Genomic DNA, 15,885 nt, shown 5'->3' on the forward strand with positions numbered 1-15,885 from the left:
CGACAACCACCTCATCTGCGCATCAAAATACCCCCCCGCACTAACCGGTGTTACCATGTCACTCGCCCCAGCACTAGCACTAACACCACCACCACCACCACCACCACCACCACCCCCAACTATCCCCCACCCTCCTACTCTGCGACCTCCTATCCTCCCACCTCTGAACCTTACTCCTCACCTCTTCCCGCTTCAACCTCTCCTTCCTCACCCTCCGCGAAATCGATTCCTCGCTCTCGCGTCTCCGATCCGCCCAACCCGCTTGTCCACAAATATCCGAGGTTGCGCAATCCGATGAACGTCTAGCGACTTTCTGCAGTGGAGGTTTCAACACATGTTTCCAATCAAGATGTTTTTTGGAAAAATTAACCTCTTCTTTATCTCGCCAAGGATTAGATGAAAAGTACCCTGGAGAAGAGTTGGTAGGAAAACGAGGGTTTGATCTTGCGGGTACTACGGATTTATCTCTCGTACCATCACTTGAGGATGGCCTATTTGAGTTTACGATTATTTTCGAGCAAGAATTTTCTGAAGCTTTCTTGAAGTTTCCTTCATTAGCGGTGCTATATCTTTCAGGATAATCGATGATGAAGTCCAAGGGGAAGGAGTTCGAGCCATCAACAACGAATCCCTAGCTTCTTTAACAGCAAAAGACGAACTATTCTTCGGAAGATGAAGAGTCTTCGAAGGCGTATTAGTCGGAGTATCAAATCTTCGAGGTGGCGAAGGCTCATCCGGACTCCCCAACCATTCCGAAACACTATCATATTTATGGACCGTGGAACGATCATAAGTCTGCGAGCGAGATAAGATATAGGATTTCCGTTCCCGCGTTGAGCCGGGATGTCCATGATTCGAATTGAACGCATCATTTAGGGAAACCTTTGCTGGACTGCGATGAAGATGTATCATGGGTTTATGAACTCCATTTGTGCAGCATCGAACACTGTGAATTGTGCTCTGGCACGCAGAACACTCACAATCATCAAGACAGTGTTGGCAATCCCCTAAGATACCCGAACTAACAGGACTGCGATCGCAATGCCCATGACCAGTCCTAGGATACCCACGACATTCTACATAATCCGATCCATATCTCGACGAACGTTTTCCATGTTTCGAATCATTGAGAAATGGATAATAGTTATCTAGGAGTTTCGACTTTTCCATATTATCCATTGTGAAACTGGGTTGTACAGGTTGATAGGTCGACCCATTGAACATACGACATGCGCTTTCTGACCCCTGTGTGTTTTCTGTGCGGCTTCTGCAGTTCACTCTATGGGTAGATTGTGTAGTCCGACGGATTGTATTATTCAAAAATGGATCTGGCCTCATCGACGTCCGTGGGATTTCTACATGGTCCGATTCATGGCTGACTTGCATTACTCGGTGTACTTGTCCATTCAATAATCGATATAATCTCATAGAGAGCTGTGAAGTTTTAGAGGAGTCGGGATAAGAATGCGAGCGATAGATGTTTTCATCATTGATACTATTAGCTGCATACCGACCATCCATAGCTATAATATCCTCACTTCGGGCAAGTGATTGAGAAGTAGAATGTCGGCAGACGAAACTCCTATGATTGACTTGTTGACAGCTTTCGCATCTGCAGTCGTGCGTTTCCAACAATCCTGACTCAGATCTATGTTTGTTGGTGACATACTGACAGGAAGAATTTGGTGTGGAAAGTATGGAGCTTTCTTGAGAGGCTTCTTCAGATTGAGCTGAGAGATTTTGGGAGCGCTCGGATTTGTAAATACCAGGACACGATTTTGATGGTCCATAATTGGTTGAATCTAACCCAGGTCCAGGTTTCAAGCTTTGTGGTGGAGCTTTCTCAGAATAGAATGGCGGAAAAGGCTCCGTCGGAGCGACCTCCTTCTTTCTCATTTGTATTGGAATCGGCAGAGGTTTCGACAAAGATTGCTTTAAAATTGGCCTTTTGATGGCCGAGGTGTCGTTACATAATGTACTGGTTTCGATGCTTCTTTCCGATCAACAGGAACACTCGATTGTAATCAAAACTTGCATCTTTGCCTCCATTTGAAATGTCAGAAGTCTGTCACAAGCTTTGCATAATCGATGACCACATTCCAACAGGTGTTTTCATTCTTATCATGAATCCAAATGCAAAGATGACAGACGCGATGTCTCTGAGGTTTATTGGTTTCTTCCCTCCCCACTTCGGATGATGCGAGTCCAGGTGGTCTTTCAATACATGTTTATCAAACAAATCTCGAACACTCTGCCGCCGAAGTGTAGACGTTGTACGCATAGAAACCTCAGAATTAGACGTTTCATCTTGCCGCGTCTTCTCCTTTTGACGAGGAGGATTCAATGTCCGGTTCTGTCCATAACTTAATTGAGCAGTAGACGGTGCTTGCGTGGAGCCGTAAATTGCCCCCCAAATTCTGAGCGCCCCTATCCAAATCTACTTCATGGCCATCAATCCTCCTCCCCAAATCCATCCTCGACATCTTCAAAGTATCAACAACAGGACCCCATCCCCCACCCATCACATCTTCCCTCAACAACCCCCTCAACGAAGAAACCACCATCCCCACCCCCCTCCCCCCTTCGACCTACCCCCCTTCCCCTCTCTCGCAAAACCCCACCTCACAATTCCCCTCGGAATCCTCAACCCCAAAAACGAATGACTCGTCCCCGCCTGCAACTGTTCACGGGCTGCGGAATTTCTCGACGCCGGATTCCCAAAAGATTCGTCGCGCGACGTCCAAAGCTCGAGCGAGAATTTTCACGTCTGCTCTCCCACGTGGGACGAATCCGCAGCGGGGAACGCGATCGCCGAGGTGAATTAGTGCTGCGCTCGCGTCTACCGTTCGACGACGCTCGGGTGGGTGGGAAGCGGGAAGGAGGTTTCGGGGGCGATTTATTTTTCGGGGTGCCCGCGAGCTTTTGGAGGGAGAGGATACGTGACGCGACGGTTCCCGCGTTGATGGGAAGATTGCGAGAGGGGGGTTGATCACGAGGCATGGATGATTTGGAAGCCCGCAGAATCGGCGTGTGGATTGAGAGCTGCAGCGGGTCGCCAGGATAGTTCATGGCAAGGGAAGGTTTCTAGGATACATTGAATTCGGGACTAATGCTGAAATGTAAAGATGACTGTAACGAATGAATGCCAGGCAATGCGACTGATGAGTGGTGTGAAGCAAGAAAGAGGATAACCCTAATAGGAAAATAAAGATGGAGGTACAAATGAACATGGAGATAAAGATCGAGTACTTAAGTTGAAACAAACAAATCTCGTTGGGAGGAACACAACGGCCGAAAGGCAAGAACAACCAACCGTCAGTAGCCATGGTCAGCATTTATGGCTTATCATCAAATTTACATGTTCATTTTCCCATAATCATTGAACCCATCAACATATAGCAAAAAATACAAATCAAAATTGGTGATGAGGGTATAAAATTGACCAGGCTTATCAATTGAACAAGCTTATGGTATTCGTTTCACACAACGCAATAAAAAATAGTTCACTGATGTACATTGTGCAGGTCTCTATCATCTAACCATCACCAAGGTAGAGTAATTTCTCTACTTGAGGTGTGCTGTGCAAGGTCTCCAAAACCTATATGTTAGTATTAGTCCCAATCTCATATCCACATCCAAGATCTGAAGATCAAAAACTCACCTCCAACTCAATCTAGCCTCAGCGATATCTTGCTCACTTCCACTTCCTCCAACATCTTCTGAGCCTCAGCAATTTGTGACCTAACTGCATCTGCGCTGAAATCCTCCAATGGGAATCCCTCGACTGCGTTGATGCTTAATGAAGAGTTTGGTTGAACGACTGCGAATCCTCCGGAAACTGTTTCAATGCCCCATTAGCCTTTCATGTTCTCTCTCAAGTTGTAAATATCTCCAGGATGATTGTCGTATGACGTACGGAAGAATTGCTTGCTTCCACCACTCTCCTCAATAACCTCAACGAGACCTGGCTTCAATTGTTCGATCGATGGGACGTGGTTGGCGAGGATACCCATTTCACCGGATTCGGCGGGGATGTTGACTTGGACGACATCTTGGGATCTGTAAACAGACTGCAGATTTATGTGTTAGCCAATCTCTTCCTATAGGCCCATCTGCCAATCCATCTATCCGCAGAAATCACGTCCTCCTCTCCTCATCTCCCCTCATCCCATCCCATCCCATCCAATCTCATCCATCCCATCCCATCCAATCTCATCCAGCACCCCGTCAACCAACCATCCCCCTCCCCCCTCCCCCTCCTCCTCCAACCACAAACAAAACAAACAAAAATCCCAACATACCTGATGAGGCAAAGCCAAGCTCAACTTAATCTACAGACACCACGCCAAGTCAGCACAAAAAACTTCACAAAAAACCCATCCCCATCCCCATCCTCCCTCCCCCAACCAAACAAAAAAAAACCAGAAACGGGAATTCCCGACCTTCTCCGCAACAGCCTCAGCATACCCTCTGCGCAAAACAGGAGTTTTCAAAGCCGTAGGACGAACCCGCAGAGCGGCGCGAGCAAAACGCATAGAGTTCATGATTGATGGACGGGTCGAGTGTATCAATTGAAGGCGTGACGTGGGTATTCTACGAGGGGGGGGGTGATTGCGGCGGGAGCTTGCTGGTGGATGTCGGGATGCCTTTCGCTAACTTATTTTCTTTAGCTTTGATTGAGAGTCACGTGTTGGGGACTTTTTGGAAGTGGGAATTTTGGGGTGGGGATATGATAGATGATTAGATGGATTTCTTGATTGATTCTGAGAAGCTTCTCATTATTGGAATGAGCGAGAATTAATTTCGAGCTCTGATGTGCACTCACGTGCTGTAGATCACGAGTTTTTATCATCATCATCATCATCATCATCATCATCATCATTCCATCTTACGTACATCACGTGCAATATGATACTCATCCGCTTACTAACCAAACATCCATCCATCCATCCATTCTCGCTCGCTACCCTCAAAGTACCTAGGTAGGCATTGCATTCCCAGGTTCAACTTTCAACACCCCAGTACCAAAGTTCAACCCAAACCCCAAGCAAGTACTATACACCCAGGCCCAGGTCCACCGTCCATCCATCCACCAAGCAAGCAAGCAAGCACGGAACGAAATCTCCAAACACTCCCCCATCCACCCCAAGCCACCAACATTTCGCACCGAAGTGCGGAAATACGGACGCACCTTCAAATATCAAGCCACTTCACCACCTACCTATCCAATGCAGTAGGTACTACTTCGCACTCCAGTTATACACTATACACTATACTTCCTTCCTACTCTGTACACATGCAAAAAACCACATCACCCATCCATCCCTGAACATTCCACTGGTCAAAATTAATCCCTCATATACGAGGCTAGTCTCAATGCAAATACAAATGCAAATGCAAACTCATGAATGAATGAATGAAGCTTCCAGGTTAGTTGGATCAATGAACCTTGAACCTCCCCCCATCAAAGATCCCATCAAAGATGCCAAAGAACAAATCAAATCAAAATGCTCAAATACAGAATATCCATTCCTCCCCAAAAATTTTAAATGGGGGTAGTTCCCCGTTAATAACCCGATCGGATGAAGCACCCGGAGGAGGGAATGGAATGTGTAGATCTGTGTGGATGAGAGTATCTTTACATCTTTACTGAGTATTACATATTACATACGAATTACATTACAGAGTGTTGTATTACTTTTTACACCGTGTTAAGATTTATTCTCGCGATCTGGATTGATACTGTACTGTACTGCCCAGAGTAAAATTGAATCAAAATGACGAACTCAATACCTCCCTCCCTGTGAAATGTGATAGACGGGATCATTGATTCATTTGCGACGATTTTTCCACCCAAATCTACACATCCATATCGAGATACCTAAGCAAACAAGCCAAGCTTCTCAGCGGGTGTGGCACGACATAAGATTTTTATGCCAATGCACTGCCCATGCCCACCGTTGAATCACCAAGGCATTTACAATCTGGATATTCGTCCCTTGAATCGGTTTCACCAAGGCCCCCAAGAGTCCGAAACTCAATTTATTCGAGAGAAAAACTGTTTCTTCACGGCGAAATTTCATTTACCGACTACCTACTTGAGAGACATAAAACGGATCATCACAGGATATTAACTTACGAACATGAAGATCGTATCGCCATAGATGTTGTAATTTCTGCTGGAAGAAGGGCATGGCACGGTTTGTCAGATGAGCATGCCACACCCTCTCACTGCGTTTTTTGAAAGGCATTTTGATGGATTTTGATTCAGATGCGATCGTGATTTGACCTATTTTTGGCCTTGTGTTTGCAGGATTCGTAGGGCGGTGAATTTAGGTTGTTGGGTATGAGATGAGATCTAAGTTCTAACCCCTAAAAACGCAGAGGCAAGTCAAGCGAAAGGATGTGAAGGGGTAGGCAGCGGTGTACTCCGGACGTTCTCTCTATGTATGTAGGTAGGTATGTATGTAGGTAGGTATGTATGTAGGTATGTATAATTTTGGATCAGATGTCGATGCTGACGATGAAACCGGTGGATGTTTGGGCACAGTTGGTAGAAACACAAGTGAGAAGTATGATGAACTGTCAGATGATCTAGAAGGTGTACAGTAAGAGCCTACTTACTCAGCTTCCTTCTTTTTCTTCAGTTTCCATATATCAAATTTTCATCACTTGATCGCCACTCAAGAGGTGAGCCAGCACACTGCACAAACGCCAAGATGTTTGATCAATGTTATGCCAACACCCAATTGCCGATTTTTACAGCGGTGAGAAGATAATAGATGAAAGTAATATCATCGCGTATGTAGGAGAGGGTTGCACAGATAGCTTTTGGCACCCTATTCCAAGCTATCCTACTAATCCTTTGCTTAAACTTCCCGGAAGCGAACAGTGAACCACGGATCAAAAAGCTGTTTGCTTGTCAATGCAGGGTAGGCTCACCAGCTATCGTCCGAGTATTACATCTCCCTCCCTTTCATCCAATTGTTCTTTGGCTTTATGAATGGAAGATATAGAAATCCGGACACGTTTCTGTTACTTCAAAGCCTTCGCTCTTTCAGGAGGGGGTAAACCCTTTCGTCGAATGTGGGGTAATTTATGGAAATCCAGCGGTCAAATCCTAGTTGCAACTTACATGACAGGATTCTCATTGGTTCATTCTCCTCATCCGATTGAGGGGTATTACTCCGGCACCCACGATTGATACTTTGATTACTTACCAGGTATGCCATTTGGTATTACGGAAACGAAGATGTCGTCAGTGTGAGGACCGTTCCAATCCCTTTGATCCCAATAAACCTGACGGTAAGGTGGGGATTTTTGCCAGGTGAAGGTATCCCGAGCGCATCTATCTGATCGGATCCAGGATTCCATTAAATGACAAAGATGACTGTGTGTGACATGACTTGCCTTGCGCGATGCAAGATATACTTTTTGCCAGCACGTTTCTTATAGACCCTTCGTACCTCAATGCGGAATATGACGAGCACTTTGAAACGATTTCCAAGTAAAAGTGCAAGGCAAGGTTTGGTTAAAACCATAGAGTGCTAGTGTATCATCACTGATCAGATGAAGAATCCGAATCCACAACCCCCACGTTCGCAACAAAGAAGTCGAGGAGAGATGTTGGATGGAGGAGGCTGGTAGGCGTGGTAGGTTCGCGTTTCACACGAAAGCAAAGAGCATGGTCCCCGCAAGGGACACCATGAATGGATGGATCCCTGCACTGCCCGCGGATTTATGTCAGTTTGGAGCGTGATTAGACGGAAGTCCTGCCGTAAGGTGGACTTTTTGCCTGCGCGCCAAGAGGTGCACGAATCCACTATGGTGCTTTTCGTTTCTTATTATTTCGATTTTGCGCGGTTGCTGGTGTTGTAATTTGATGATATGATAAGTTTATAGATTTATCTCACGATAGATTATATGCAATTGGTCAAGCTGTGATTTATATTAGAGATAGGGGCGGGAAGACTCAATTGTTGATTTGGGGTAGACTCCAACAAGGATTGTGAACGTGATTGTGAATTGAACAATCAAGCGTAGATAGATGATTGCATGGCGGACAGAAGGGCAAAGAGGAGGAATCACAGGATGGATGCAAATGAGTGATTGGATTGATGAGTAAGTGTCATTTCCTGTCATTTCAAGTCATGGGAAATGGGAATGCGGAATAAGTTTGAATGTGACACCCAGCTCCTAATCAGAGAACAAAGAAAAGGAGAGGAAGAATTTGATTGAACACTTCCAAGGTTGTTTATGTCATATACTCCGTACATATTGTTATGCTGTGTTGTTATGTTATGTTGTTATGTGATGACTTGAAGTAAGTCGGTTACCCTACTTTCGGGCCACCAGGGTTTTGGGCCACCCTTTCACACCAAAAATCACTTTTTAGGCCTATTAATATCTCTATCAATATATAATATAATTTGATAAAAATTTATATATATATAATTTAGATCGATTTAAGCTTATTCTGAAATTTTTAGATTTTTAGGATTTTTCTGTATTGAGATCTAGAGCTTTAAAATATCGATTTTTTTAATTTATATGAGAATCACATACAAATTTGAAAATTTTATAAAATCTTTAATAACTTTTTAACAACAACTATTAAAAGAAAACTATATATCTTTTTGAAAGTTTTGAGTTCAAATCTATATAGAAATTCAAAAAAAAAATCAAAAAAATCAATAGATATAGAGATATAATATACAGTGAGTTTAGAATAGTATAAATAATCCCTATCATTTTGAAGATACCCCTTTAAATATTTATTTATAAGAAATTTTCTATTTTTTCTGAATCCTTTAAATAAAATATACTATAAATTTATAATAAAATTTTATAATTTATTTTTAGCAATTTTTATTAGAAAGTAATTAAAGATTTTATAAAATTTTCAAATTTGTATGTGATTCCCATACAAATTAAAAAATCGATATTTTAAAGCTCTAGATCTCAATACAGAAAAATCCTAAAAATCTAAAAATTTCAGAATAAATTCAAAATGATCTGAATTATATATATATAAATTTTCAATGTATTCTATCCATAAATAAAAAAGTTAGAAATTCCATTTTTGGTGTGAAAAGTGATCGAAAAGTGGCCCAAAACAGGGGTGGCCCGAAAGTAGGGTAACCGACTTACTCCGTAAATAAAGAAAATTATTCATCGGATAGACCGATTTGGGGAAGACGAGAATTGAAGATGATCCAATAATAAAAGTGGTAAACGGAACTGACTGGTGGTGGGTTGTAACGAACGAGCCAAATCAACGGAATCGTCAAATTATATATCGTGAAATTCTTCAGGGGGGGGAGAGTCGCGACGATCACGCCGCTCAAATAGTTTCCTATCTTAGCACGTCTAAATACCCTTAGGGAGGTCCAAAAAGCGACGTTAATTAATATAAATAAATAAATAAAAAAAAATTCAGGGGGGGGATTGGATTGGTTGACGAAAAATCATTTCAATCTCTCCGAATTCAGGCCGTCCCCTAATGAAAAATGCCCCCCCAAGAGCGGGTGGGAAATTTCATGTTTATGTTCAATCCTCATTTCCAGTTTATTGCTTGCCGGACATTTTCATTTGTTGATTGATTTATTGATTTACTGGTTTATTGGTTATTCTTTTGTTCTCTTGATTCTTTTCTGGGATTTAGTTACATGATGTAGGTACATCTTTCCTGTATCCTGTACGGACGGTTGGATCAACGGGCGTGCAGTAAGATGGGCTTTTGCTTGGCTGATACCTCACTATCACAAGTTATTGAAAACCTTAGGTCGTCACGTAAACCTCTAGGTGTGAGAATACGACGAGTTTTGATGATTTTGCTCGGGAATGTTTGAGATCCTTTACCCATTTGCTCGTGGAGCGGTTGGCATTTTTACTGCCTTGAGCGGGAAAATGTATATCAATCCATTAGAGGCATGGCATTCACAATCAAGCAAGCAAGCAAGCTCGAGACATGTCAGCAAGCTGGAAGGACTACTGTACGGAGGAGTAGGTAATATAGTAATTTGTACCTAGTAATACGTACATACGATGTGCTACGGAGTCGATGCTCTAATTTCATGGGCTGACTACTGGATGGAAGATATTATGAACAGATCCACTTTTCGATTTGAACAACAACAACCGCTGCTGAACTGCACCACCAAAATCGACCATGGGAAGTTAGATGGATGTAAGGTTGTTAAAGATAGAAGGAGGAAGGATACAGAACGCGGGATCTTTCTTTGGGGAAGGGGGGAGAATATGATAGATGTGCAGCTGTCATTGGTGTTTATGATATGATATGATAGCAAGTACCTAGGTAGGTAGGTCCAGAGTACAGAGTACATATACATAGTACCATAGCACATAGGATAGATACAACCACAATGCGTGGCATGGTATGAGTGAGTGAGTGAGTGAGTGTACTGTGCTGTACTATACTGTACTGTATTGTAAACGATATGTGTATGTATGTATCTACATGTGTAAATTTGCATGTACGGAGTATGTGTCTAAGTATTCTTCAAGACACGTTCTCCGATATTGACAGTCCCGAGGTATCACTCAGGAAATCCTAGACCTTCGATGGAAGAAGAATGGAAGGACGAGAGAATGGCGCGATGGTAATAAAGTTCCAGTCATGGTCAAAGTGATAGTTTATCGATCTGAACCATGGAAGTTCCAGACTCATCTGATTTCATCTCATACAGGTGCACGCTGAACTCTGTATGCCTTGAGACACTTTGACCCCTTCGACAACGACATCTCCTTTTTCGATGTTGAATGGATAGCGGTCCTGGGACTGGGACTAGGACTGGTATAGGGAGGACGGATGTGATGATGATATAATTTGAATGGGTTACTCTATCCTCTGGACGATGGACGGACAAGCTTTTCCATGGTCGATAGCCACCAAGTTAAATGCATGGCCTTCTAAGAACTACCGAAGCAGGGCAAGTCAAGTTAGATCAAGAACAAGATCAAGAGCAAAGGAGAAAAGAGTAAATTTAAAGCGAGCGAGTTATAGACCAGTTCTACTGTATTCACCACTCATTCACAATCAAGAGTAAAAGAACCCCCACTCAACAAAATATTAGTACAAAAGATTGAAGTTACAAGCCGCAAGCCGCAAGCCGTAACCCGTAACCCGCCAACGGTAAATGTAGCTGTGCTAGGTAGGTAATAATAAGAAGTACGATGATAATAATAATACTAGGGATTACCACCCAAACCCAAAGATCAACCCACTCATTCTCCGAATCTCAACTCTTTTTTCTTTGAGAGAGAAGAAAGAAAGGAAAGAAAAAAGAAAAAAGGAAAACCGCTATTCAATGCGCTAATCCATTCCAGATCAGATTGTATCTCAATTTACACTTTATTTATTCAGTAATGATATTATAATACTCATCTAGTATTTCCTTAGTATTCTCTTGTTCTTCATTACTCTTTAACTCTCTTTCTCTCTTACTCTCCTCGTCTTTCAATCCATACCTCTCTCTCTCTTTCTCGTGATTTACCAGGTCCTCCGTATACATACCTAGGTACCTCCAAATCTACTTTATTCCTATATCATCTCTTATAATCCACTAATAAAACCCACTCACTCACCCACCACTCACCCACCACTCACCCACCATCCACCCACCACCCATCCACTACTTCGCACGTCCTATCTTTTTTCATCCATTTGCATATTTGCACATTCACACATTCACACACTCACATACATATTCGCATAATCACCAACCAACAAGATCTCCCTCTCTTCTCTCTTATTAAGACACTCCCAGGACTCCCAGGAGAAAGAAGAGCCTCTCATGATATCAAGTCTCATATTCTTGATTCTTATTTCTTGATTCTTATTTCTTGATTCTCATTTCTTGTTTGACCTTGAATACTTCTTTGGGGAAATCGAGGTAGTGGCAAAACAACACCAAACCCGAGACAAAAATAAGGCTGTGTTTGTTTTCTTATCCACATCAAGGAACGTTACTCAGTCTTATTCATCTTTTATCATTTGATTATTTTGATTATTTCATTACACGGCCTAAAATCAAATCAAGTACACGGATCAAAATCAAATCAAGTACACGGATCAAAATCAAATCAAATAAAAAACTTTTGATTCAATTTGTGTGAAAGACCAACCCTGAAAAAGTTGATCTTTCAGCCCTTATTTGAACGTCATTTTATAATACCACAGCCTTCCCCCCAATAAATCTCCAACAATTTCAAAACAACAATCAACCTTAACCTTCACCTCCTTCACCTCTTTCCATCCTTGGATACTTGGTCCTTGATACTTTGATACCTTTTGTCTTCCATATCCACCAAAGCAGAGGTCTGTTTACGAACCATCGATCAAAATACTTTAGGTGGAAACCAACTTCATCCCCATATTACTACCACCACCACCACCACCACTCTCTTCTCTTCCACCAACAAAAACAACAACAACAAAATTCAATCCTTCCTTCCGTCGAGGAAGAGAAGACACGTCGTTGCTTGCCTTTCCTTTTATTGCTTTCGTCGCAGTAACCTGGAATAATAACTGGATTTGAATACAATGTTTTTTCCACAATTATAGCAATACGGTCCCTCAGGGACGCTTTAATTCAACGGTCCTCCTTGACCTTTGTCTTTTGATCGGGAAAGATACTTGAGTTCCTCTACCTTTTTGATTCATTACCAATTTCCAATACACCGAGGCTTCTAAAGAGTACTCGATTGTTTCACTTCATTCCAATTTCACCATCTTCAACCACAAACCGCGACCTTTTTTCTTCAATTCGAGGTCTTGCAACCACCTCGGAAACCACTTTCCGATTTACATATAACGACCCTTTCCCAAAGGACCATATTCCAACACTCGATCCTACTTATATTACCTACTTAATTATACATTCACATCAAAGCCCAATCACGATCCCATTTTTACCATGGAGGGGCAAGATATTTTAACTTGGCGTCCACAAGCGACGTCCACTTCAAATATGTCGACAACTGGCGACGAAGAAATAATACCTGCAGATGTCGATGAACCTCCTGAACTACAGGCCAAGGAATTCACCAAAGCTCCCATTTGTCCTAAAACTGATCGCGCCGAGTCCCTGATCACAAGAGGTTTACACATCACAGAACCCGAGATACAAAAATCCGAAATACATATCACCACCGACCTAATGCGCCGACGATCCTTGATGAGTACAGCCAGTCTCGCATCTACCGCCGAGCTTACCAGCGATGGGGGCTTTACAAGTCCTGCTCGCACAAATACACCTAGCCCACCATTCCCAAATACATCATACTATTCAATGGGCCGGAAATCGGCATATCCTCCACCTGCTCCAGTCGTATCTCATGAAGTGGCCGATCCAATCATCGCAGTCCACGCGGAAATACTCCACGTTTCACCGAAAGCAGCACCAGTGGTACCCCTCGTGGCCGCTCCAAAGAAACGTTGTATTAGTTTCGCTTGTGGTGCGCAGAAGGACCCCGCTCCCAAGCCAACGGCGATTGCCGTCGCGAGGCCTCTTGAACCCGCAGCTCCTATTGTCGAAGCTTTGAGACGCAAATGTACCATTAAATTTGCTTGTCCTTCCAAGCCCACAGAAAAGCACGCGGAAAAGCCGGCAGAGAAGGTTGAAATCACCGAGAAAACATCTTATTCGAAACTCGCTCTGGCAGATACCCCACCAGCACGAAGACGCGTTTCGAGTCGATCACCATCTACTTCTAGAAAACCTAGACCAACCCCTACATCTTCCCTTCGTCCTCATCGCGAATCCACGGGTACTGTAAGACGTGCATCTCAGAGTCCTGTTGCAATTAGATGTAAGCCAAGGTATGTCATTGCCGGTGAAAAGGATCTACAATCTGAAGCTGCCCGATTCCACGAATTCTGCAGTGAAGGTCTAGAAGAGGATGACTGGATCCGCAAAGATGAAGAAGTCCCCAAGGCCCGAATCACTATCAGCGATACCCTTGCCAAAGAGATTGAGATCCGCAGACTTGGGTCAGAAGCAGAGGAAGAAGCTTTGGAGGAAGATGACGACGAGGAATTTGATGATGGAAACGACTCCGATAACGAAGATGGCTCGGATGAGGAAGATGATGAGGATGATGAGACTGATCGTGTTTACTCTGATGAGGATTTCACAGACGGAAATGAGACCGATAACGAAGCGGGTTTCGCTGATTCCGATGACGAAGACGATACCGAAGGTGATTTTAATTTCTGGACACCTGGCAGATTGGAACAAGCTCGTTTCCCAATCATCAATACTGAAATCAGCACTTATCGTGCCTCTGCAAACCGTACTGCATCAGCATCATCCATCGAATCCCTTAATGGTGAAGCTCCTATAAGAGAGTTGTCGAGAGGAAAGCGAAGACCAAAGAAGACTCACAGCATCAAGATCCGCCCAGGAACTCCAGATCTCCCTGATAGTACCGACTTTGTTTGTGGAACACTTGATGAGGATCGTCCTCTTGAAGATGCTTACGTCTCTTGCATGACAGCCAGAAAATATGCCAAGCACATCGCCACTCCTCAAGACATTGATCCATCTTTCCCAACCTCTGATCCCGAGGATGAAGAAGATGAGGAAGACGATGCCGCAAAGACAATCGAGAGTGACGAACATGTTTGGATGCAAGGAAAGTTTGAAGATTCTGACTCGGAACGTCGTCGTTCAAGATCTCGTAAATCTCCTGGTCACTCTCCAAGAAGATTACATTCTCCACCACCAAAACAACGCCTTCGCTCTCCACCTCCCAAGCAGCGTCTCCGATCTCCACCACCCAAGAAACGTCTTCAATCACCTCCTCCCCGCAAGTTGTTTGGCAATGAATCTCCAAAACATTTACGATCTCCACCACCAGCACGTGCAATCCACTCTCCTCCTGGATCACCTTCAGGAAGCGGAAGTAGGCCAATCAAGTTCGCACCCTTAGGATCTAGACCAGGATTGACTCACACCAAGTCTCTTCCTCGTACACCAAATGCCTTCTGTCGTCAATATACTGCTAATCGCATTGCTGCAGCCAATGAGATCGCAGCAAAGGATGATGGTGATGGACCATTACGAGGAGCAATCGACATTGTCAAAGGTCTTGAGCAAAAGCGACAAAGACGAAAGGAGAAGTTTTATCAAAAGCATTGCGCCAATCGTGCACGTAAAGCTCAACCAGAGCGTAGACCTCAACCTGGCAAGGGAGCTGAACGTATGCGTGAATTGGGATTACTCATGGCTGGCAAGACGGGTACTAATGACCCATACATGCTTTCTGCATAAATCTATTGCGGAAAAAAAAGCACATTATAACTATTTTCTATTCTTGAACTGTCAGGCTTTCTCTTTCCTCTCTCTGGTAGAAGAGTGTTTTATTTTAGATGAGATATACCCCCTTCTTCTGGAGTTTGAGAGGAATTGGAAGAAAGCCTATCGGGAACCCGTGATCGATCGATCGAAAAAACGACGACGAGACGGCTTCGCTTGTAACTTCCATGGATGATTTTTGACTGGAACTGGATGCGAAATCCCGATTATTTTATACACAAACACTTTATTTTGTAAATAGGAATGAATATTCAACAAACATTTACCTTCAACGTTATCTGGATTACTCAGTCAGTGGCTTACAATTCGAATAACTGGTGATCGATATTGTTTTGCAAGACGAATTCATGTTATGTTATGTTTTGACGCTTTATGGGATGGTGTGAGTGAATTTGTGATGTTCGTGGTTGGATGTTCAGTGAGCGAGGTGATGTGGTGATATTATGTTTTTTCCCTTTTTCTTGCTTTGTTTCTTTTATTATCTTCTAGAGTCATACGTTGGATCTTTCCATGTTTATAGTACCGTTTATCTATATCTCAAGGC

General features: G+C 43.3%; 3 protein-coding genes across 3 annotated transcripts; 1 reads left to right on the forward strand and 2 right to left on the reverse strand.

Moving 5' to 3' along the window:
• Positions 1-507: 507 nt before the first annotated feature.
• Positions 508-1,896, reverse strand: EAF02_006753 (uncharacterized protein; the record flags this gene model as incomplete). The annotated part of the gene is made up of 1 exon (XM_038902801.1): positions 508-1,896. The coding sequence occupies one exon, from the start codon at positions 1,894-1,896 to the stop codon at positions 508-510; it is 1,389 nt and encodes a 462-aa protein (XP_038757122.1).
• A 1,639-nt stretch (positions 1,897-3,535) lies between these two features.
• Positions 3,536-4,544, reverse strand: EAF02_006754 (uncharacterized protein; the record flags this gene model as incomplete). The annotated part of the gene is made up of 5 exons (XM_038902802.1): positions 3,536-3,598; positions 3,699-3,838; positions 3,917-4,070; positions 4,302-4,331; positions 4,443-4,544. 5 exons carry the CDS (start codon positions 4,542-4,544, stop codon positions 3,536-3,538), a joined length of 489 nt encoding a protein of 162 aa, XP_038757123.1.
• Positions 4,545-12,992: 8,448 nt separating this feature from the next.
• On the forward strand, positions 12,993-15,296 carry EAF02_006755 (uncharacterized protein; the record flags this gene model as incomplete). The annotated part of the gene is made up of 1 exon (XM_038902803.1): positions 12,993-15,296. One exon carries the CDS (start codon positions 12,993-12,995, stop codon positions 15,294-15,296), a length of 2,304 nt encoding a protein of 767 aa, XP_038757124.1.
• Positions 15,297-15,885: the final 589 nt, after the last annotated feature.

The sequence above is a fragment of the Botrytis sinoallii genome (assembly GCF_014898435.1).
Source record: "Botrytis sinoallii strain Bc 23 chromosome Unknown BSIN_011, whole genome shotgun sequence".
NCBI lineage: Eukaryota > Fungi > Ascomycota > Leotiomycetes > Helotiales > Sclerotiniaceae > Botrytis > Botrytis sinoallii.